Source organism: Homarus americanus, unplaced genomic scaffold, assembly GCF_018991925.1.
Source record: "Homarus americanus isolate GMGI-L3 unplaced genomic scaffold, GMGI_Hamer_2.0 scaffold34921, whole genome shotgun sequence".
NCBI lineage: Eukaryota > Metazoa > Arthropoda > Malacostraca > Decapoda > Nephropidae > Homarus > Homarus americanus.
Genome location: NW_024741901.1, coordinates 4,531,764 through 4,554,682, shown reverse-complemented (window position 1 = coordinate 4,554,682; position 22,919 = coordinate 4,531,764). Strand labels below are relative to the sequence as shown.

Below are 22,919 nucleotides of genomic sequence, written 5' to 3'. Positions count from 1 at the left end.
CCCCTGACAGTTAAAACAGGGTTGGTTTAAGTCGTGGTGTTTAATTGTTATTTTTTTTCATGCACACAATATGTACGGAATTTTGGGTTTACTAAAATAAAGTAAAACTAATAACAGACCGAACAAATATACTGTATACACTATCCTGCCTCCTCGTGTTGTCCAAAAACTTCTGCTACGTTTTATAAATTTAGACAATGTTAAAATGGAATATTTATGGTTATTTGAACAATTTTGTCGTGTTTTATTGCGAATTCAAGTCATTTGTGCATATTTCCTGCATATTAGTTTGGATATCAAGTGAAATTAGAATTTTTTTTTATATCTCTTGAATTGAATATCCTGTATCGTGAATTCAAACACTGGAATAGTATTTCTTGAATGCAGTATTGAAAGTGGGAGTTGAGGATAGCAGGTAGGGTTCTAACACCTAAGCCAGGTAGCTGAGGTAATCAGTAACATTTAGCTGAGTTAACCAGTGTTAGTAATTTTAAACAGTAAGCTTCACTAGGCGGCTCAAGCTTCATTAGTGTGTGGGAGTGAACGAGAGCCCAGTGCTGAGCCTCGTGCTTTTAACAGCTGATTCACACGTGTTTAAGAAATATCCCTCTTAAATTTCCTTATATCACAGGCCCTAGTTTATATTGTGTAAATGTTCAAGAAGATTGTTATTATTGCGAACGTAACTATGTGAGTTTTAATAGTAGAGATGGCGGACATGTTCAGTTATTGAGTAGGGTTGGTAAGGTTGAGTTTGGTTGATTTAGCTTTGGTTGAGAGGTAAGTTACGGTAAGTTAGGTTAAATTTGGAAGTGTGAAATAAAGTTAAAGATCAGGTTAATTTAGCTAGGTTAAGCCAAATTAGGTCAGGTTATTAAGCCTAGATTAGGATATATTAGGCTAAATTTGGTTACGTTAGACTAGGTTAGGTTAGGTTAGGTTAGGTTAGGTTAGGTTAGGTTAGGTCAGGTCAGGTTAGGTTAGGTTAGGTTAGGTTATATTAGGTAAGGTTAGGTTAGGTTAGGTTAGGTTAGACTAGGTTAGGTTAGGATAACTTCGGTTCAGTTGCATTAGAATAGGATTGGTTAAGCTACATTACGATATGTTAGTTTGTTACGTAAACGTTAGGTGAAGTTAGTTTAGGTGACGTATATGTTGTACTGTACTGCCCCAGTGGTTAAAGTTGATGTGTAGATGAATCAGCTTCTCATATATCCCGAAACTTATTTATTGAACAGTAGCATAGGAGAGAGAGAGAGAGAGAGAGAGAGAGAGAGAGATTACAACATTATAAATATTTTTTTTCATCTGGTTTACAAGAGGTTAGATTAGTCAATACGTGGCTTTATAATACTCAGGTAAAGGTGTGTGGGGGAGCCTTGAGTGTCGTGTGTGGATTGCTGCTTTAATTCTGGACTCGATTGTCATGCCTGAAGTCTGGCGGTATTGTTTTGGAGAGAGAGAGAGTTTTTCGACTGACACACACACACACACACACACACACACACACACACACTGTATCAGTATCGTGCCAACATTAAAACCCTAATATGACGTTTCACAATCAGGGCCTGCCATCGATGTACTAGACTTTAATTTTTAAGGTGCTCATCCCCCTTCTCCGTCACTTCCACTTCCTTCCTTACCCCCCCCCACCTCCTTCCTCATCCCCTCCTTCTCCACCTCACCCCTTTACCTCGCTCACCTCTTAACCCCCCTTCCCTTTCTCCCTCTATTCTTCCTCCCTCACCCCTCCTTTCCTCCCTCACCCCCATCCCTACTACATGACCGTGATTTATGTGGCATCAACAGGTGTGTTACAGGTCATTTGAAGACCCAGTCATGTTAGAGCCCAACCTAACTCAACCGAACCTGATTCAACATGAGTTAAGCATTAGAATTTAAGCTCATGTAACTTAGGACCTATTAGGAATTAGGTCCCAGTTCTAATGATTTGGTTAGATTAGATTGGGGGTCCAGTTATATTTCGACCCGTGAGGACTAGGGGCCCATTTGACAGGAATTTCACCACAAGTTCTGCTGTCTTGGAGGAATTGACAACCATGGCGAATTTCGTAGACATTTCTCAGAGCTCTTGGATGTTTCAAAGAGTTCTTGGGAGTATCTCAGAGCTCTTGAAGGTATCTCAGGCCTACTAAAGGGTTTGAGGGCTTTAGGAAGTTACTAATCAGGCTTAGAGGAATTAGCTTTGATCCTGTATACTCCTTTCACGATTATTTTTCAAGTGGAATACTTATAGTACACCACCACCACCACCACCACCACCACCACCACCACCACCACCACCACCACCACCACCACCACCACCACCACCACCACCACCACCACCACCACCACCACCACCACCACCACCACTACTACTACTACTACTAATTTTTTATTTATTTATTTTATTTTTTTAATTGGCCTCCATCCTCCCCCAATAGCCACTCCTTCGATGCCATTTTATTACCTTAGAATTACCTTAAAATTACTCCTACTAATACTTTTTTTCTAAATGGCCTCCAGCCTCCCCCAATAGCCACACCTTCGACACCATTTTATTACCTTAATATTAAATATCCTAATACATAAGTAGCTATCCTAACTGTGTTGAGTTAGTTGAGCCGCAGATCTGTGCAGCATTCAGTGACTGTAGCCTCATAGTCAATATCTGCAGCTGTTGTCGGCTTTGGGGCTGATGCTCTCGTTCCCCTGAGGCAGAGCAAAGCCGACCGAAGGAGAGAGAAGGACAGTCGACATCTCATCTAGGCTGTAACATAACTTCTGGGCTGCTGCTTCTGTTCGGATATCACCTCCGCGAGTCTGACGTAGAAGCATCTTGCACTTGGTCCCATCCCACCAGAGGTTGTGAACACTAGAGGAGTGAAGCTGCCTTGATCAACGTTCTGTTGTGTTGTTGACAGTAAAAGAAACAATTGAGACCCTGACAATTGTGTGTAAATGAGGCGGAAAGTCAGATCAGCAACCTGGGACTTGGTCACAATTTTCGTGATGCCATATGGCAGCAGGGTCCACCATTAGACAACACATTATGCTTCCTATATCTTCCCAGGCGGTAGTACCTCCCCGTTTGGTAGCTGTCTACCAACCAACCAAATCATAACCATCACCACCACCTCTACCAATATCAGCCACCGCCACCACCACGATTCACCACTACCACTGTCAGCCACTGCCATCACTACCACGATCCACCACTACCACTATCCACCAATACTACTATCAGCCACCACCACTACCACTAACTACCATTATCACAATCAACTACCTCTACCATCACCTACCACTATCCACCACCAACACCATCACTATCAGCCACCTCTACCACCATCTACCACCACCACTACCACCAGCCAACACAATCACCACTAATGGCCTCTACCACTATCCTCCACCAACACTACCACTATCCGCCACCACCACCAACACTACCACGATCCACCACTACTACTATCCACCAGTACCACAAGTTGTCTTCTCAGGCTTCATTATTGTTGTAGTGGTCGTAACTCTGTCGGAGAGGTCCACTGAGTAGTGAATCTTCATGCGAGAGAGAGAGAGAGAGAGAGAGAGAGGGGGGGTGTGTGAGATTACATTACGTGTTAAGTGAAGTCTGGTTAGCTTCCGTTGGGTAATAATATGAGATAATGGTTTAATTTAGTTTGGTTTAAATGAATCAATTTACGTTTAGTTTAGTTGAGATAAATTAGGCAAGGTTTGGTTTAGTTTAGGTTAGGTTAACTTTGGATAGGCTTGATATAGTTAGGCACGAATTATCTGGCTTTGTCATTGACCCAAATTTGGGAAAGCTGACTGTTGACTTGTGCTCTATGCTTGATAACCCTGGCAGATGACGCGCTTTAGTGTAAAACATAAAAAAAAGATAACACGGTGCATATAACCCTGGCAGATGACGCGCCTTAGTATAAAAAAAATAATAAAATTAACAGCTGTGCAAATAACCCTGGGAGTTGGTGCACCGTCAAAACAATAAGGCATCCCCGTCCTTCTGAGAGCTGAATAAACCCCAGAAAAACCGTCTGTTAATTGTTACTTTTATGGCCGAGGAAAGTGCTGAAGACTGTTTTTTATAAGGTGGTGACACTCTGGTGTTTGAGAATGTGGAGACGAGTGTGAGGGACGGAGTGAGGGGTGTACCAGTGTGAGGAAGGGACGGAGTGAGGGGTGTGACAGTGTGAGGAAGGGACGGAGTGAGGGGTGTGACAGTGTGAGGGAGTGAGGGGTGTGACAGTGTGAGGAAGGGAAGGAGTGAGGGGTGTACCAGTGTGAGGAAGAGAGGGTGTGAGGGGTGTACCAGTGTGAGGAAGAGAAGGAGTGAGGGGTGTACCAGTGTGAGGAAGAGAGGGAGTGAGGGATAATGGAGTGTGAAGGAGGGAGTGAGGGGTGATGGAGTGTGTGGGTGGGTTAGGCGTTACGGTGGTGGCATCAAGCGGACATTCATATGCAGAGGGCCTGCCTAACGCGAGCTTAAGCGGTGTAGGGGAAGTTGAGTGATCTTACCGTTGCCTTCCACTTTCCTTAAGCGTATCTTAGCGCCCCCTCCCCTCTTCCTCGCATCTTTTTCTTGCTCTGCCTCCTCCTCTTTCTCCCACCTCTTTCTCTTTCTCCCACCTCTTCCTCTTTCTCCCACCTCTTTCTCTCTCTCCCACCTGTTCTCTTTGCTGTCGCCTCTTCTCCTTTCTCCTCTTCCCTTCCCCTTATTCCTTCCCCTTTCTCCCTCCTTTTCCTCTACCCCCTCCCCCTCCTCCCTATTTACCCAAGCTACAGGAAAACCTTACCAAAAGTGTAAACATTAGGGTTACTGTCCCTTGTTGCGTGAACATCTTAATGTCTGAAGGAAATCAAATGAAAAATATAAATCGGGAAAATAAATTGGATTTTAGACTTTCATCAACCACAGCTGGAGGATGAATGGCAAACTTGTCCTTCAAATGTGGTAAAAATAAAGAAAGACATCCTCTCTGGTTGCTGTTACGTAACCTTGAAATAAATCTCAGCTTCCTCATGAACCCGGAAAAAAAAATAAAACATGAAATTAGATATTTGTTGAAAGTGTAATCGTGTGTCTTAATATTACAAGGTAGTGGATATTTTATGATCAATAAGTGGCATAATGTTCATGTAAGGCATTGTGCATTAGTTTTAATAATAATAATAATAATAATAATAATAATAATAATAATAATAATAATAATAATAATAACTGCAGCAGACCACACTCGGGCCAAGCACCCCTCACTATGGGTGGCGTCTACCCTAAAAGTCATGACCTCAACCATCGACGTTTGACTTTTGGCGGCTAAAAACGTGGCAGTTGTATGGGCTAACATGGTGAAAATACCGGCATATACTTAGTGTTAACATTGTAGCTCTTTCCATTGTCGAGTATTGCCACAAATAAAGGAATTTATTGAGTCTGTGAGCGTGACCTTTGACATTTTGACCTCTGACCCCCGAAACTTGGCAGCTTCGGTAGTTCTGACGGGAAATAGACGGTGCCATAGCGATGAGTGATGAAATTGAGGATTTTCAGTTCTTTAACATCTGCCAACTGAAATTATGCATATTTTTTTACATAAAGAAAGAGAGCAAAATGTATAAGTTTTTCGGTGAATAGGTATTTAAATCACCTCCTTAATGAGCAATAGCCGTAAATAACTGAATTACGAAAGTTAAAGAACACTTGACCCGAAATACGAAAGTTAAAGTACTTGGGACCCGAAATACGAAAGTAGATTAACGTTGGATGCATCTTGGCTAACCCTCTAGATGTGGCCTCAAGTGACACACATCAAACTCGTAGGAACAACTTGTGGGTGGCTGGTGGACGCCGGGGCCAGTATGAGGCGACTTAACCCACTCGTATTACACCGAAGCGAGAGTTATTAACGTGTAAGTCTTAGTAACGTGAGAGTAAGCGTTACAGACTTGTAGTAACTCGTTGTGTTATGTAATGTATTAAAAAATATAATATTGCAAACTCTGTAAACCTCATGGCGACAACAGATTCATTCTCTCTCTCTCTCTTATTCACAAAAGGATGAATAAAATCAAATGGAAACACGCTAGACGCAGGTGTGGATAAACTTGAATAAAATCTAAACACACATCCGCGTATATCACCACTTTTGCATACCTTTGACATCTGACCTGATTTGAATAGCATATGGAGGGAAGAAGTAGGAGACATCACGGTACAGGGGAGGTGAGTGCATGGCTTTCATTTGCATATATACCTCATGGCTGATTCACACACAAAAAAGAGGATTTGACTTGATGTAAATACGAGTGTGGTTTTGTATCGTACACGCATCACAAGTTATCACTGTGTGCGTCCGCTGGTAAAGTTTATTGTCTTATTTGGCTCTTTCATAATGGGATTTTGCTGATCCATTTGGTCTTTACTGTATCCCCAGAGTGATCATTCAGTACATAACTTTCATTTTCATGTCAGAAATTAAAGACGCAGTTCTTTTTTTCTGATGATCAAGTAAACGGCAGAAAGCTGGATTTTTGTTCTACACTTTCTCCAGATCAGAAAGTATGCTGAAAAATTTACGTATTAATTTATAGAAATACACAAGACTTGTATTTTATCTCCTTTAACCTGTATAAGCGGTGACCACATACCTTTTATTTATTTGTGCTATACAAAATATCGTCAACATTGCTCCCGAGAGTCGCGACCCAAATTCTCAGCCTCGCACATACCTTAAGCGAGGTAAACTTAACTTACGAACACTTAAGAATCTGGAACCTGTAAATAAGGCAAATGCAGGGATCCTCATATCACCACAAAGGTAGATTATATTAACCTAGGGCCCTAGGCTATGACCCTTTGTGAATCTACAGCGTGCCTAGAGAAATACTTGGTGCTTTCTTCCGACTACATCACTATAATGGGGGAAAATCTTAACCTACGAACCTTTCTGAGAATTGGGAAGCCTGCTTAGTGGTGATCCCTGACACGATCCGACTTATTCACTCAGGCTGAGGCGGCCGCTCCTCCCTCGGGGGATGAAGAGAGGCTCAGTTTTATTACTAGTGGCTCTTGACCCGGGATTTGTGGCTTACCTTCCCTGAGTCTCGGTCGTGCCACAGATGGTTGATGTAGTAGAGACACTTTTTCCCTGAAGCGGGAGTTTTGGTTGGAGTGACCTGGCTTGAGTAGGTGGTTGGCCGAAGGTCTTGTCCGGTTACAATATTCCTATAGTAAATAGTTCATAGCTCTGCGAGTCACAAAACTGTAATGGCTCATCCCTTCTGGTCACCAAATTCCATTGGTCTTAGTCATCAGGTCACAAAATGTAAATGGTTTAGATTTCTGTCACAATATCGCCAACGGTTTTGATCTACAAGCTATGACATGCTAATGGTCGTGGTCTTGAAGCTACAAAATTCCAATGGTTGTAGTTTACAGACACTTCAGTTAAAAATGCCGATATTACGGGTCATCTGGCGATTCCCAGGTACGGTATACCTGGACAGAGCTTTTTGTGGTTAAAGTAAAAATAGGATGAGGGTGTGTTTGCCAGGAGCTGGGGTGGAGGATATAATTGACAGGATGGACAATATCTTGTCTGGTAATGGGAACAAACCAATTATCTGCCTCAGTGCAGGAGGCAATGATATTGACCGGTGTAGGAGTGAGGAGCTGCTTGATAAGTTCAAGACAGCTATAGAACGTGTTAGGTCTAAGGGAGGGATCCCTATCATATGTGGTGTCCTGTCTAGAAGGAGAGTTGGCAATGAATGGTTGTCAAGGGCAGTTGGTGTCAACGGCCGTCTTGACAGATATTGCAAGTCAATATCAGTCCCATCCATTGACAACTGGGACAACTTTTACGGCAGAAGGGACCTGCATGCTTGGGATGGGGTGCATCTGTCTGGGGATGGGTTGGCAACTCTGGCTGGTTCTCTCGAGAGAGCAGTTCAAAAGATGTCGAAGTCTTTAAACTGCTAGGGGAACATATGGACACGGGGGTGGAGGAGACTGCAGTAGGAGAGGGTAAACAAAGTGAAAGGTTACAGGGAAACAGTGCTAAGAATGAGGACAAAACTAAACTAGGCAAGGAGTCAGAACCTAAACGCGACAAAGAGAGGACTCAGAACACGACTAACTTAAATGTCTACTACGCAAACAGTAGAAGTATGAGAAACAAAACGGATGAAATTAGGGCGTTGATATGTACCGAAAAAATCGATATAATAGCATTTACCGAAACATGAATAAACCTAGACTCACGTGAGTTACCTGTTGAATACCAAATTGCAGGTTACAAATTATGCCATACTGATAGGCAGATTAGGAAAGGAGGCGGATTAGTAATCTATGTCAGGGATAATCTGAAGTGTGAAATAAATAAGGAAATGAAAACTGAACTGAATACAGTAACAATTTGGATAGAATTAATCGATGGTAGGGAAAAATTAATCGCAGGAGTAATATATAGACCTCCTAATCTTGATAGAGTTAATGAACGACTTATTTTGGATGAAATGTGCAGGGCTTCAATGTGGACAAATGTAAAGTACTTAGTCTAGATGTAAACAGAGAAACCAGATATCAGATGAACAACGATGTTATAGAGAAATCCGAATGTGAGAAAGATTTAGGAGTAATGATAAGTAGGAATCTTAAGTCAAGTAAACAATGTGTATTTGCTCGTAACAAGGCTAATAAAGTACTTGGGTTCATACAAAGGAGTGTTAGTTACAAGACTAGAGAGGTTATCCTAAAACTTTATCTTGCGCTTGTGAGACCTCACTTGGATTACGCAGTTCAATTCTGGTCACCGTATTACAGAATGGATATAGAATCCCTAGAAAGAATTCAGAGGAGAATGACAAGACTAATCCTGGGCTTTAGGAACCTTGAGTACAGAGACAGGTTAAAACAGCTTAATTTGCACTACCTCGAAAGACGTAGAGTGAGGGGCGACATGATAGAGGTGTATAAATGGAAGTCAGGGCTAAACAAATGTGATATAAGAAAGGTACTCAAACTATCCAACCAGGAGCGAACTCGTAACAACGGCTTTAAACTAGACAGATTTAGATTTAGCGCGAGATAGGTAAACATTGGTTTGGAAATAGAGTAGTGGATGAGTGGAGCAAGTTACCAAACATCATCATTAACTCGAATACGCTGGATAGCTTCAAACATAGATTTGATGGATATATGAGCGATAGGGGTTGGGTGTAAATGGGACTGCCCAGTCTGGGTGGTGGGTTTATGGAGAGTCATGCAGACACGGGCGGGAGGTCATGTGCCTTCCTGGATTAAGATGTAAGTTCTCGTGTTACTAGCTCCTCCAACATGGCCATACGAGCATGTCTACCTGACCCTCGCCTCCCTGTGTCCTACTCCAACACGGGGGCGTCCTGGTTTTCACATCCTGGTATTCTATTCGTTTTCAGTCACTGCTGGATCATTCACTTCTCCCCGGCGTTTATCCACCGACCACACCCTTCCCTTATCACCTTGGCTGTACCCTTGAGAGTTGCCGACACAAGCGAAGTGTGACCTAGGCGCTTTGTCCTCTCACCGTGTAGACATAAGTAGCCCGTAGGGAAGGGGGGGGAGGGGGGGCAGAGTGCTAAATTCTCCAGTTACCCCTTAATCCTGCTGGGCACTAACTTAACCCAATGTAGTCATTTGGTCCATTAGCACTTTGGGAGTGAGGGGAGAGTTCAGCAGCCATCACAACGATTGAACTGGCTGTCGAGACAAATCAGAGTGCTAGCAGGTACACCTGAACACCGCAGTGGCCACATCCTAATAACCAGTTGGGTTGTTAGCCACCATAATGCGAGTGTTGAGTAGGCAGATGCTGGATGTGGGTGTAAGTGTGGGCGAGGGTGTACGTGTGGGTGTAAGTGAGTAGGTGTAGGTGAAGGTATGGGCGTGGGTGTAAGTGCAGGTGTCGGTGGTTCATAAGTGAGAGTGAGGTGTAGGTGTGGGTGTAGACGATTGGTAGGTGTGGGTGTAGGTGAAGGTGAGAGTGTGGGTGTTGATGATGGCTGTGGGTGTTGATGATGGCTGTGGGTGTTGATGACGGCTAAGGGTGTGATGACGGCTGTGGGTGTTGATGATGGCTGTGGGTGTTGATGACGGCTGTGGGTGTTGATGATGGCTGTGGGTGTTGATGGTAGCTGTGGCTGTTGGTATTTACTCGTTAAGGAGATTCTGAAGTCCGTATCATTAGGTTCATTAGTGATGCTTCCTAGACTGAAGTGGAGGGGGTGAGGAGGGGAGAGAGGGAGGGGGATAGAAAGGGAGGAAAGTGGATAGAAAAGAGGGAGGAAGGAGATAGGACGAAGAAAATAGAAGGATATGGTGATATAGAAGGAGGGATGGAAGGGGATAAAAAGGAAGAGAGGGGAGGGAGATGGAGAAGGGGAGGGGGAGGGCGAGGAAGAGCAGGAAAGGAAGGGAGGAGGAAGAAAAAAGGAAATCAGTGAAAACAGTGATGATCAAGGTTAACGAGTTAGTTTACATTACAACTACTTAAACTACTCCAGAACGACCCCGTTACATCCAAAACACACCATGTCTAGAACTACCCACCTTACTCGGATGAATGCGACCCAGTTGGTCTTGGATGAGTTAATTACCTCAGTAGTACCCGAGTTCAAGAGACCCAGTTGCTACAGACCAAACCAGGTGCGGTACAGTACGTCAGAGGGACCCAGCTGCTTTAGGATATAATAAGCTTTATGTATAGTTTATAAAATCATTTTTGTTTTATGTACATTTATTAGATTTGATCATTTTCAGAATAATAAATTCTTAAATAAAGACATTTTTCGAATTACTGTTTTTTTTGTTAATAAATATCATTAGATATTTCAGATTTTTTTTTTTTTTTGTAAGTTTAGGATGAATATTTCGATATTTTTCAAGCAAAGATTTTCGAAGAATATTTATAAACCCTTTTAAATCCGTTGTTTATATTTTGATGTCACGTTTTTCAACCTTTTTTATTTTTTCACTATTTTTATGTTATAAAAATTTTTCAAATCCAAACAACATTTCAAAGGACAGGATTTAGAACCAGCCATAACAGGAGGTCAGGTTGTCAGTGAGTGTATCGAGTGTGGTTGGCTTTTAATTGATAGTTAGTGTGGAGAATAGCTGTGACCCCGCCCCTTCCAAATGGAATTATAGCGGTGACGTGACCAGGAAGTGTGGTGGGGAGAGCGTGGTGGGGAGAGCGTGGTGGGAGAGCGTGGTGGGAAGAGCTGGTGGGGAGCGTGGTGGGGATGGTTGAGATATTGCTCGTGGTGGCGACGGTGGTGATGGTGCCTAATGATGGCGACGGTAGTGATGGTGATATTGGTGGTGGTGATGGTACTGGTGGTGATGGTGATGGTACTGGTGGCGATGGTGGTGATGGTGCTTGTGGTGGTAATGGTGGCGATATTGCTAGTGGTGGTGGTGATGGTGGTGATGGTGCTAATGATGGCGACGGTAGTGATGGTGATATTGGTGGTGGTGATGGTACTGGTGGTGATGGTGATGGTACTGGTGGCGATGGTGGTGATGGTGCTTGTAGTGGTAATGGTGGCGATATTGCTGAGTGGTGGTGGTGATGGTGGTGATGGTGCTCGTGCTGGTACTGATAATGATATTGGGGTTGATGGTGATGATGTTAGTGGTGGTGGTGATGGTGATAGATGGTGATGGTGGTGACGGTGGTAGTGGTGGTGATGTTAGTACTGGTGGTGATGGTGCCAGTGGTGGTGATGGTGGTGATGGTGGTAGCGGTGGTGACGTTGGTGGTGATGATACTAGTGGTAGTGGTGATGGTAATAGTGCCAGTACACAGCCTCTTCACCATCAAGACTCCTGCTGTATCTTCTCTTGGCAACACGCGGTAACTGGGTGCCTCTTGGACCCAGGCTAGACCAGCAGGGGATCTCGGAGTAGCAGTGGGCCCCAGAGGGACGGCGCATAGGCCCACTGGCATGTGGACACGTCTTGGCGCCTACCAACCGTTGCCTCACTGCCTTGCGGATTAAACCTTTGTTAGGTATAAGGCTACGGGAGTAAACCCCGAACGAAAAATCTGCAGGGGATTCCCATATCAAGAGGACAAGGAAGGGTAAGAGGATGGGGTGAGGGGGAGAGGGAGGGTGAGGATGGGGTGAGGAGAGAAATTGAGAGAGGGGGTGAGAGAGGGTGAGGATGGGGTGAGGAGAAGTGAGAGAGGGGGTGAGGAGAGAGGGTGAGGATGGGGTGAGGGAGAGAAGAAAGGGTGAGAGAGGGTGAGAGAGAGAGGAGAGGGTGAGGATGGGGTGAGAGAAAAGGGTGAGAGAGTGAGGGAGAGGAGGGTGAGGATGGGGTGGGGGAGAGAAAGAAGGGTGAGGGAGGGGGGTGAGGGGGGAGGGAGGGTGAGGATGGGGTGAGGAGAGAAGGAAGGGGTGAGGAGAGAGGGGTGAGGGGGTGAGGAGAGAGGGGTGAGGATGGGGTGAGGAGAGAGAAGAAGTGAGGAGGGAGGTGGGGAGGGGGTGAGGATGGGGTGAGGGAGAGAAAGGAGGGGGTGTCCTTCAGACGTAGGGTGCCTCGGACAAAATGGAGCTACATCACACACTATTATTGACTTGTTAAGGCAACACAATCCATTTAGTGACATTACAGAGGATGCCAGTGGCCGAGTGGTTACAGTGGCCGAGTGGTTACAGTGGCCGAGTGGTTACAGTGGCCGAGTGGTTACAGTGGCCGAGTGGTTACAGTGGCCGAAGTGGTTAGTGACCGAGTGGCTACAGTGACCGAGTGGTTACAGTGGCCAGTGATTACAGTGGCCGAGTGGTTACAGTGGCCAGTGGTTACGGTGACCAGTGGTTACAGTGACCGAGTGGTTACAGTGACCGAGTGGTTACAGTGGCGAAGTGGTTACAGTGGCCAGTGATTACAGTGGCCGAGTGGTTACAGATGACCGAGTGGTTGGTGACCGGTGGTACAGTGACCGAGTGATTTGGTAGTGGTTGATGGCCGAGTGATTACAGTGGCCGAGTGGTTTTAGGTGACCAGTGGTTACAGTGACCGGTGGTTACAGTGACCGAGTGGTTACAGTGACCGAGTGGTTACAGTGGCTGAAGTGGTTTGCACAGTGGCCGGAGTGGTTGCAGGGCCGGTGGTTACAGTGACCAGTGGTTACAGTGGCCGAGTGGTTACAGTGGCCGAGAGTGGTTTACAAGGCTCACATGTATGTCTTTAAAATGTGTTCGGTCCACCCAGTTGTGAATGGACCTAACAAACTTTACTCCAATATTGTGGGTATGAATATTTCGTTTTAGTTGGGGTCTGAGAAAAATAAAACGTGTCCTCATTAACACACTTCTGAGTAAACCCGGAAACATTTTTATCTTGGGAGAATGATGTCAGGAAGAGCGTTAAAATGTGCTTTACTTTATATAAACTCTTAGTAATAGTTTCCTAAATGTTTTTCCCTGGTATTTTTTTTATTGTAATTAAAATAAAGAAGAGAAATGTTTTTTAATATACCTTTTATATGAAGCGTGTTGTGGTGTGATCTGTCCGACCTCTCTCTCTCTCTCTCTCTCTCTCTCTCTCTCTCTCTCTCTCTCCTATTCACCTACATTTCTCAATTTACTCACCTTTCCCCAGCTGACTCACTTCTCCCCTCTCTCCACACAGCCCTCATGAGTCAGTGCAGTGCCCAGGAACTTGTCAGAGTCCTCAATGATCTCTTCGCCCGCTTTGACCGTCTGGCTAGTGTGAGTATAGCAGATATATTCAGTATATTGCAGTATATCCACCATCCACACAACACCAGTATATTGTAGTATATCCACCATCCACACAACACCAGTATATTGTAGTATATCCACCATCCACACAACACCAGTATATTGTAGTATATCCACCATCACAACACCAGTATATTGTAGTAATTCACCATCACACAACACCAGTATATTATGTATATCCACCATCCACACAACACCAGTATATTGTAGTATATACCATCACAACACCAGTATATTGTAGTATATCCACCATCCACACAACACCAGTATTGTAGTATATCCACCATCACACAACACCAGTATGTTGTATATCCACCATCCACACAACACCAGTATATTGTAGTATATCACCATCCACACAACACCAGTATATTGTAGTATATCACCATCCACAACACCAGTATATTGTAGTATATCACCATCCACACAACACCAGTATATTGTAGTATATCCACCATCACACAACACCAGTATATTGTAGTATATCCATCCACAACACCAGTATATTGTGTATATCCACCATCCACACAACAGTATATTGTAGTATATCCACATCACACAGTATATTGTAGTATATCCACCATCCACACAACACCAGTATATTGTAGTATATCCACCATCCACACAACACCAGTATATTGTAGTATATCCACCATCCACACAATACCAGTATATTGTAGTATATCCACCATCCACACAACACCAATGTATTGTAGTCACTGTATATAATAATTATAGTTATATACGGCATCCAATATACTCTAGTGTTCCTGATTTATCGTAGTTTACATAAAATTATTCATATATCAGTTGTTGTTGTCCAGATTAGACGTTTTATATGTAAAGCAGAGTTTATTTTAGTGTGTGTGTGTGTGTGTGTGTGTGTGTGTGTGTGTGTGTGGGGTGTGTGTGTGTGTGTGTGTGTGTGTGTGTCATTACAACCGTTCATACACAACTTAAAACCATTTAAACTAAATCCATCTGTCATATAAAGTGAGCCTCACCATCTATCACTAAACAGACTCTACCTCCACTTAGACTCCTCCTCCTTCTCCCCTTCAGGAAAACCACTGCCTCAGGATCAAGCTGCTGGGGGACTGTTACTACTGCGTGTCTGGGTTACCTGAAGCGAGGTCAGACCACGCCCAGTGCACCGTTGAGATGGGCCTCCATATGATCCGGGCCATCAAACTCGTGAGGCAGAGAACCCAGGTAGGTCACCACCTCACTTCTTTTTGTTCCTTTCTAATAATTTTCATTTTTTTTAATAAGAAGTTTAAACTGTGTGTTTTAGGCAATAACAGTGAGGAGGTGCCGGGCTGCGTAAAATTTATAATACTTTTTGTTTTTAATGAAAATGATTCCAATGAATTAAGATTTTAATAATATTAAAGTTAATAAACATAATGATGAGACCATTAATAATAATAATAATAATAATAATAATAATAATAATAATAATAATAATAATAATGATGACGATAGAATATGATGAAAATAGAAGAAGAAGAAGAGAATACAAAATAATAAGCTGCCATATTAAAAAAAAATAGGGTTTAATATTACCGGGTTTTTTTTTCCAACGTGGACCAAAACACGAAAAGTAATCACCATAATTAATTAAATCGTTTGCTTATTTTACTGTAGGAAAGTCCGAAACTCATCTAATATGGAACACGATTTTGGTTTGACGCGTTTTACATCCTACACAAAAGTCGCACAAAAAAAATCAGAATCCAATATTTTTTTACCGCATATCCAATGATTTCCCGATATGGTGTTTTTTTCCCCCCAGTATTTGTGAGTGATATTTAACTCTCTCTCTCTCTCTCTCTCTCTCTCTCTCTCTCTCTCTCTCTCTCTCTTGGAATCTGAATATAGGGGATCACTATATAATGTACATCTGCCCCTTTGTCCGTCCGTCCGTGTTTCTGTCTGTCTTTCCAATTGACAACTTAAGTGATCGTGACGGCTATGGTAGGTGTCCTTGGTGAGTGAGGGCGGAGGAGGACGAACAGGAAGAAAAAGAAGAGGAAAATGGAGAAGGAGGAGGGAGGTAGAAAGAGGAGAGAATTAAAGGCCAAGAGAATAAACGAAGATAAGATGTAACAAGAAGAGAAAGGGGAATTGGAAGAATTTAAAATGAGGAAGAAGTTTAGGAAGAAGAAAAAAAGAAGAAGAGGAAGAATCCCTAAAAAAACGGAAAATAGGAACAAATTAAAAGAAGCAAGAAGAAACGATTAGAAAAAAAAATTATAAAAAAAAAACAGTCGAGACGTTGAGGACAAAGAGGGGAAGTCTCAGGCAGATTGGATGAACCGAGTCGCGACAGTGTGGAGATCTTGCTGTCCACGATCTTGACAGGCAGGAATTGACGGATAAACCCAGCGGATACTTCACTAACCTCTCCTGTCGCATTGTAGAAGCTTCAACACGACAACCCTAACCTAACCCAACCCAACCCAACCTGACCTAACCTAACCCAACCTAACCCAACCCAACCTGACCTAACCAAACCAACGCAAATCAAACCCAACGAAATCTAATCTTGCCTGACCTAATATAACCTAACCTAACCAATCCAACTGTTACCTAACCTAACCTAACTTATCCTGACGATATTATCCTCTTGGTTGTATTAGGTTAGTATTGGGCCTATTAGAATAAGGTCAAGGAATAATTACTATCGAGATTGGGGCCTATTAGGACGGGGGCCCATTAGTTCCCTCAACTAATATTTCATATACAAAATTGTCTCATCATGTTACTCTTCCTTATTATTATTATTATTATTATTATTATTATTATTATTATTATTATTATCATCATCGTGTGTTGTCATGTCTTCATATTTCCTTTGCGTCGTATAATAATATATCTTCATAATTTTTATTTTCCTTGTCATAATTATTACGTTAAACATTCAGCTTATTATTTGTTATGGAATATTGTTATTGACGAATCAGTTGTCATTGGTGTAATATTGGCTTCCTCATTCTGTCTTTTACACCATGATATATATACAGGCGTACACCTTACCGGCAGTTCAATTATATCTTACCCCAGGTGTTATTTTTGTTCATCTAATCGATTTTATACTTTTAAACAATATCTGAAGTTATTTTGGTTGAGTTTTTTATTTTTGGGGGGGGGTAAAGGGAAGGGGTGCCTTACTATTGTAGGGTTTGATCAGTGTGACCCAAAGTCTGAGGATTTTCCCAGATTTAGGATTTCATCTGTATTCTGGATTGAGTTGGCGGCCCGTGGACACCACCCACCGCTATATATAGGTTACATGTGTTGGGTTTTAGAAATATGGATGTGTGTGTGTGTGTGTGTGTGTGTGTGTGTGTGTGTGTGTGTGTGTGTGTGTGTGTGTGTGTGTGTGTGTGTGTGTGTGTGTGTGTGTGTGTGTGTGTTTTATATACAGTATACGCTGTTTATGTTTCAATGAATGTATATGTGTGAATTTTTTGTAATCTCTCTCTCTCTCTCTCTCTCTCTCTCTCTCTCTCTCTCTCTCTCTCTCTCTCTCTCTCTCTCTCTCTCTCTCTCTCTCTCTCTCTCTCTCTCTCTCTCTCTCTCTCTCTCTCTCTCTCTCTCTCTCTCTCTCGAAAGAAGAAGATGAATGAAAGTTTCTGTGTCAGGTTGAGCGTCTGTCTCTCCTCTGTCAAAGTTTGGTCAATTGGAAGCAGTTCTGAAACAAGATTTGCATCAAAATCCCATCATCAGTGAAAGACATTGTCTGATTTATAGTGGCAAGTTCAATTTATTTTCTTACCTTTTGCTTTCCCTCAGTTATCTTCTTTTTCTTTGTTTTCCTCATTTATTTTGATATTTCATTCCATCGTATTCCTCTTGCAGTACCTCTTCCTCCTTCGTCTTTTCTTCTCTTTCTCTTCCTCCCCTTACTTCTCCTTCTTCCTCATTTCTTCCTACTTTCTCTTCTATTTTTCCTTTTCTCATTTTCTTCAAACATTCTTTCTTTCTTCCACTTCCTCCACTTCTTTCCCTCGTTTAATTTCTTCTCTTCTTTCACCGTTTCCGATTAATCCATTTTTAATCTTCCGTTTTCTAATTCTCACGGTAACTATTGTATATTTTGTCAAGACGCCATGTTGTCTCACTAAGTCATGTTGTCTCACTAAGTCGAGATATTTGATAAGTTTGACACTTTATTAGATTAAGGTTATGGGCCTAGTGGCTTTGGTTATATTCCGCTACAACACCACAACTATACCACCACCACCACTACAACACCATCACCAAGCCACCACCACCACTACAAAAGTCATCACCACTACAAGGCCTCACCACCACCACCACCACTACAACACCACCATCACAAAGCCACCACCACTACAACACCATCACAAAGCCACCGCGACTATAACATCATCACAAAGCTACCACCACCACTGCAACTCTATCACAAAGCCACCGCAACTATAGCATCATCACAAAGCTGCCACCACCACTACAACACCATCACAAAACCACCACCACCATTATAACATCATCACAAAGCCACCGCGACTATAACATCATTGCAAAGCCACCACCACCACTATAACACTATCACAAAGCCACCACCACCACTATAACACTATCACAAAGCCACCACCACCACTATAACACTGTCACAAAGCCACCTCCGCCACTACGACATGATCACAAAGCCACCACCACAACTACAGCACCATCACAAAGCCACCACCACCACTATAACACTGTCACAAAGCCACCTCCGCCACTACGACATGATCACAAAGCCACCACCACAACTACAGCACCATCACAAAACCACCACCATCACTATAACACTATCACAAAGCCACCACCACAAGACCAGAAGGACGAAGTGTTGGTGGAGAAGGGCAGTGTGTCACAATATGGTGCCTGGACTACCGTAGCTCGGGTTAATTAACACAGGTGATGATCAACAAAGGTGGTATAATGTCCTCAAGAGCGACTTGTTCTCTCCCGGCTTCTCATGTATAATATATAACTCGTAAAATTGACATAGTTTGCTAGCTATAAATCACATGAAGGATGTTGAGTGAGTGATAAAGCCGTAGATATTTGTGTAATTTTATGTCCTGTATGCAGATCTACACAACGCGATACAGAGGAAGAGAGAGGGAATTTTGTACATTTACCGTAATAATTCAACTGTGTCACATTGTGTAGAGTTATGTACATATTATTACACAAAATATACGGTTGTATCACTCCTATCTCACCATCATTACCTCGACGTATTTCATGTTTTGTAGCTAGCAAACTATGCGGAATCCGACTTTATTATTATGTACTCGCACATTATGGCTTAGAATTGTTTCAGGAATACACTGTAATTTCATGTACATCTTTGTAGTCTCAAGCCACATTGAGAATCTGGGAGGAAGTTTTCCACCTCAGGAAGAAGTCTGATTAGGAGGACTCGGGCGATGATCTTGCCAGTTACAGACAGTAGTGAGAACCCGCTGTAATTGCCACAGTCTGACCGGTCTCCTTTGTGCTTATAAATATTGAAGATGCAGCAGGCGTCTTTAAGAGCTTGGGGAATTTCCTCTTTTCCCACATATTCTCCAGGAGAGAGTAGAGACGGCTGGTAAGCAGAGGTCCTCCTGCTTTATACGCATCGGCTGGGATTCCATCAGGCCCTGAGGCTTTGATATTTTTCATCTGTTTCATGGCAGTGGTTACCTCATCCAGGGATGGAGGATAGCTGAAGTGGGTCAGCTCTGGATGCTGAGGGACATGCTGGGTAGTCAGGGCATCCAAATCGGTGTTATGGTTGAACATTGAAGAGTAGTGCTTACTCCGGAGCTGACGGATGTCTTCTTCGTCTTTAATTAGGGAGTTACCGTCGGATGAACAGACGGGGCTGCTCCGTCAGTGATTGGCCCATAAAATGTTTCAGTGGAATTGATAAATTTGAGCATCTTGTGTTAATCTGCAAATATTGCATTTCACATGCTTTATTTTTAAACCAGTTCTTTAGTTTGCGAAGTCTGCGCTGGGTCACTGTTTTCTTCTTGCGGAAGGTGTCAGCTTTGGTCCGAGACTGAGGGTTGTTCTGCCAGTCAGTTAAAGCTGCACATTTATCATCAACGAGTACATTGATTTCCAGGTAATTTTCATCAAAACCAATCCTGGTGGATTGTTTCCATCTGGCCGAGGGTCTCTGCAGGTTTTTGTCATAATAGTGTCTAGAATATCCTATTCAGCACTGGGATTTGGGTTGTTTGTTATCGAGTTGTTTATCAGCCCATGTTCGAGCTGCTCCCTGAAAGCATGTGCTACCATTAGATCCTCCAGACACTTAGTGTTAAAACCTCTTCTGGAGGATTGATGCCTTCGCCGTTTTGGGGTGATGTGAAGTGAGAGCTTGGCTCTGACTAGCCGATAATTAATCAGCGTTATAGTGGTCTGAGCCATGCATGACTCGGATGATGAGGACATTTCGGTCATCTCTTTCTCTGACTATGATGTAGTCAATGAGATGCCAGTATTTGGTGGCTGTTGCCACGAACCCTAAACAAGGTATTGGTGATAGTGAGGTTGTGTGCAGTACACTTGCTGAGGAGTAGGCCATTGGGATTGCAATTGCCTCGCCCATTTCCCCCTATGTTTCCCTGCCAAATGTTAGCATCTCTGCCAACTCTGGCACTGAAGTCACCTAGGAGCACAACCTTATCTTCTTTGCTGATAGAGGTTAACACTCTGTCAAAGTCAGAGTGGCCCTTTACGGCCTCCTTGAGGTCATCTTCTGCATCCCGTGTTGGGGCGAATGCACTGATGAAGAAGGCATAACGTGAGTGATTCAATGGGACTCGGAGCGTCATGAAGCGCTCGTTGATCCCAACAGGCATTTCAGTTAGCCTATATAAGATGTATTGGCGGATGTTTGTGATGGATTGGTGCATATATGAACGTATTACAACCATAAGCTGGTGCATATATGAACTTATTACAACCATAAACTGGTGGACATATGAACTTATTACAACCATAAGCTGGGTTATAAATATGTACTATCTAGACCACAGTAATCCAACAACATAGCATCTTAATTACATGTGTGATATTTTATGTAATTTATACCTCTTTTTGAAGTTCTGTCTTTTGTTGAAGAAAAGAAGATTTAATGGTAACTCATTTTATGTGAGGGAGACGAGAAGTGGTGGGAAGGCCGGGTGAAGGCAGTCAAGTTGTCGTGAAGCACCGCCCTTCTTTCTTCCGTCTTCACGCACCTTTTATTCGATTAATTTAATGAAGGTGATTAGGGCGAGGGGCTATTGTGTGATGACAGTTCAGGTGAGATAACGGCATCGTGTAGAGACGGAGAGAAGCAAGTCACCGTTAAAAGGCGCCTCAGGATACGTCTCCACTGTGTCCCATTTATATAGTGAATATTCGTAAAAAAAAATGCTTATATTCTTATATTGTTAAGCAAGAAGAGCAATATAATACTGTGATATTTTATTAATTTTTATTTTATATCTGTATGTTAGCTTTCAGTTTCGTCTTCATAAGGAATTTTCAAACTCGTCAGTAATTGAAACACATTTATATAAACATTTTCATCTGACTTTTTTTTGTAGTTTACTTTAAAGAAAAATTATATAATTCTTAAACTAATCCATTAAAATTTTCGAAGCCCCTCCCTCCCCCCCCCCCCTACCCCCCCCCCACCCGTCAACACCGTCAAGTGCTACAGGATCGAGATCAAGTCCAATTAGTGTCATCAGCATACCATAAATAGTGACATAGAGACCATCTGATCCTCTGGTCACCCAATTAGTGGAGATGTGGGACTCTGTGTAATGTCAGAGTGTTGATATCAAGACAAACAGGCGTGTGTGTGTGTGTGTGTGTGTGTGTGTGTGTGTGTGTGTGTGTGTGTCAAATCTGTAAATCCACTCTCACACTCATCCACCTTTCCTATCCTACTTTATCCCAGGCTCACTCACTTTCTTCTATCCTTCGTCATCACTCTTCCTAGCCTCCTCTTCTCCTCTCCTCTCCCCCCCTCTCCCTTTCTCTCTCTCCCTCTCCTCTGTGTGTCATCGTCATCAAGGGAGCCAGGAGGCAGTGATGGTACAGCAACGGTGAAAAATCAGACGAAAGAATAGGAAAAACTGTTGGCAATTTAGTTGATTAAAAGTGGAGGCAAGTGATGCGGCGGAAACATTAGCGGGTGGTGTGACGGTGACGGCGGCGATTGGGCAGAATCCACGGGTATATGGGTCTGACGTATGGTGATTGGGCAGAATCCACGGGTATATGGGTCTGACGTGTGGTGATTGGGTAGAATCCACGGGTATATGGGTCTGACGTATGGTGATTGGGCAGAATCCACGGGTATATGGGTCTGACGTGTGGTGATTGGGCAGAATCCACGGGTATATGGGTCTGACGTGTGGTGATTGGTTGATTCCTAACCACCATAACGTTCTCTTTAATGTCAGTATCGCTTATTTCTTTCAGCTGAAGTTTATTTTTGTTTAATTCTAACAAATCGCGCCAAAGGTGGACTTCTTAAACCTTACTTATGACTTAACCTAACCAGAGCGAATGCAGACTTTAAATCTAACCTGACCGAAGACAAACTTGAAAACTAACTTAACCAAACCTTCGCTTAAAAAATAAGTTACACCCAAACGAACCCAAAATTCACAGCCTAACTTAACCAGAGTTAAACTTAAAACTAACTTAATCTACCCAACATGCACTTAAACCTAACATAACATTACTAACCACAATAAAGCTTCACTTACCTAACATAGCTTAATCTAAACTTAGTTAAGCTTAGTACCGAGTTGGATAGAGTTGCTAGTTGACGTCATAGTGGACCAATCAAGTACCAAGTTGGATAGAGTTGCTAGCTGACGTCATAGTGGTAGAGGACCAATCAAGTACCGAGTTGGATAGAGTTGCTAGCTGACGTCATAGTGGTAGAGGACCAATCAAGTACCGAGTTGGATAGAGTTGCTAGCTGACTTCTTGGTGGTAGAGGACCAATCAAGTACCGAGTTGGATAGAGTTGCTAGCTGACGTCATAGTGGTAGAGGACCAATCAAGTACCGAGT

General features: G+C 43.0%; 1 protein-coding gene across 1 annotated transcript in view; it reads left to right on the top strand.

Annotated features, from left to right (window-relative positions):
• The window catches only part of LOC121876217 (adenylyl cyclase 78C-like), a 120,921-nt gene that overhangs the window by 47,058 nt on the left and 50,944 nt on the right, over positions 1-22,919 (top strand). Inside the window, exons 6-7 of the mRNA XM_042381204.1 lie at positions 13,709-13,788; positions 14,884-15,033. Of these exons, the coding sequence (XP_042237138.1) occupies positions 13,709-13,788; positions 14,884-15,033 (230 nt within the window). The remainder of the gene's footprint in view (positions 1-13,708; positions 13,789-14,883; positions 15,034-22,919) is intronic.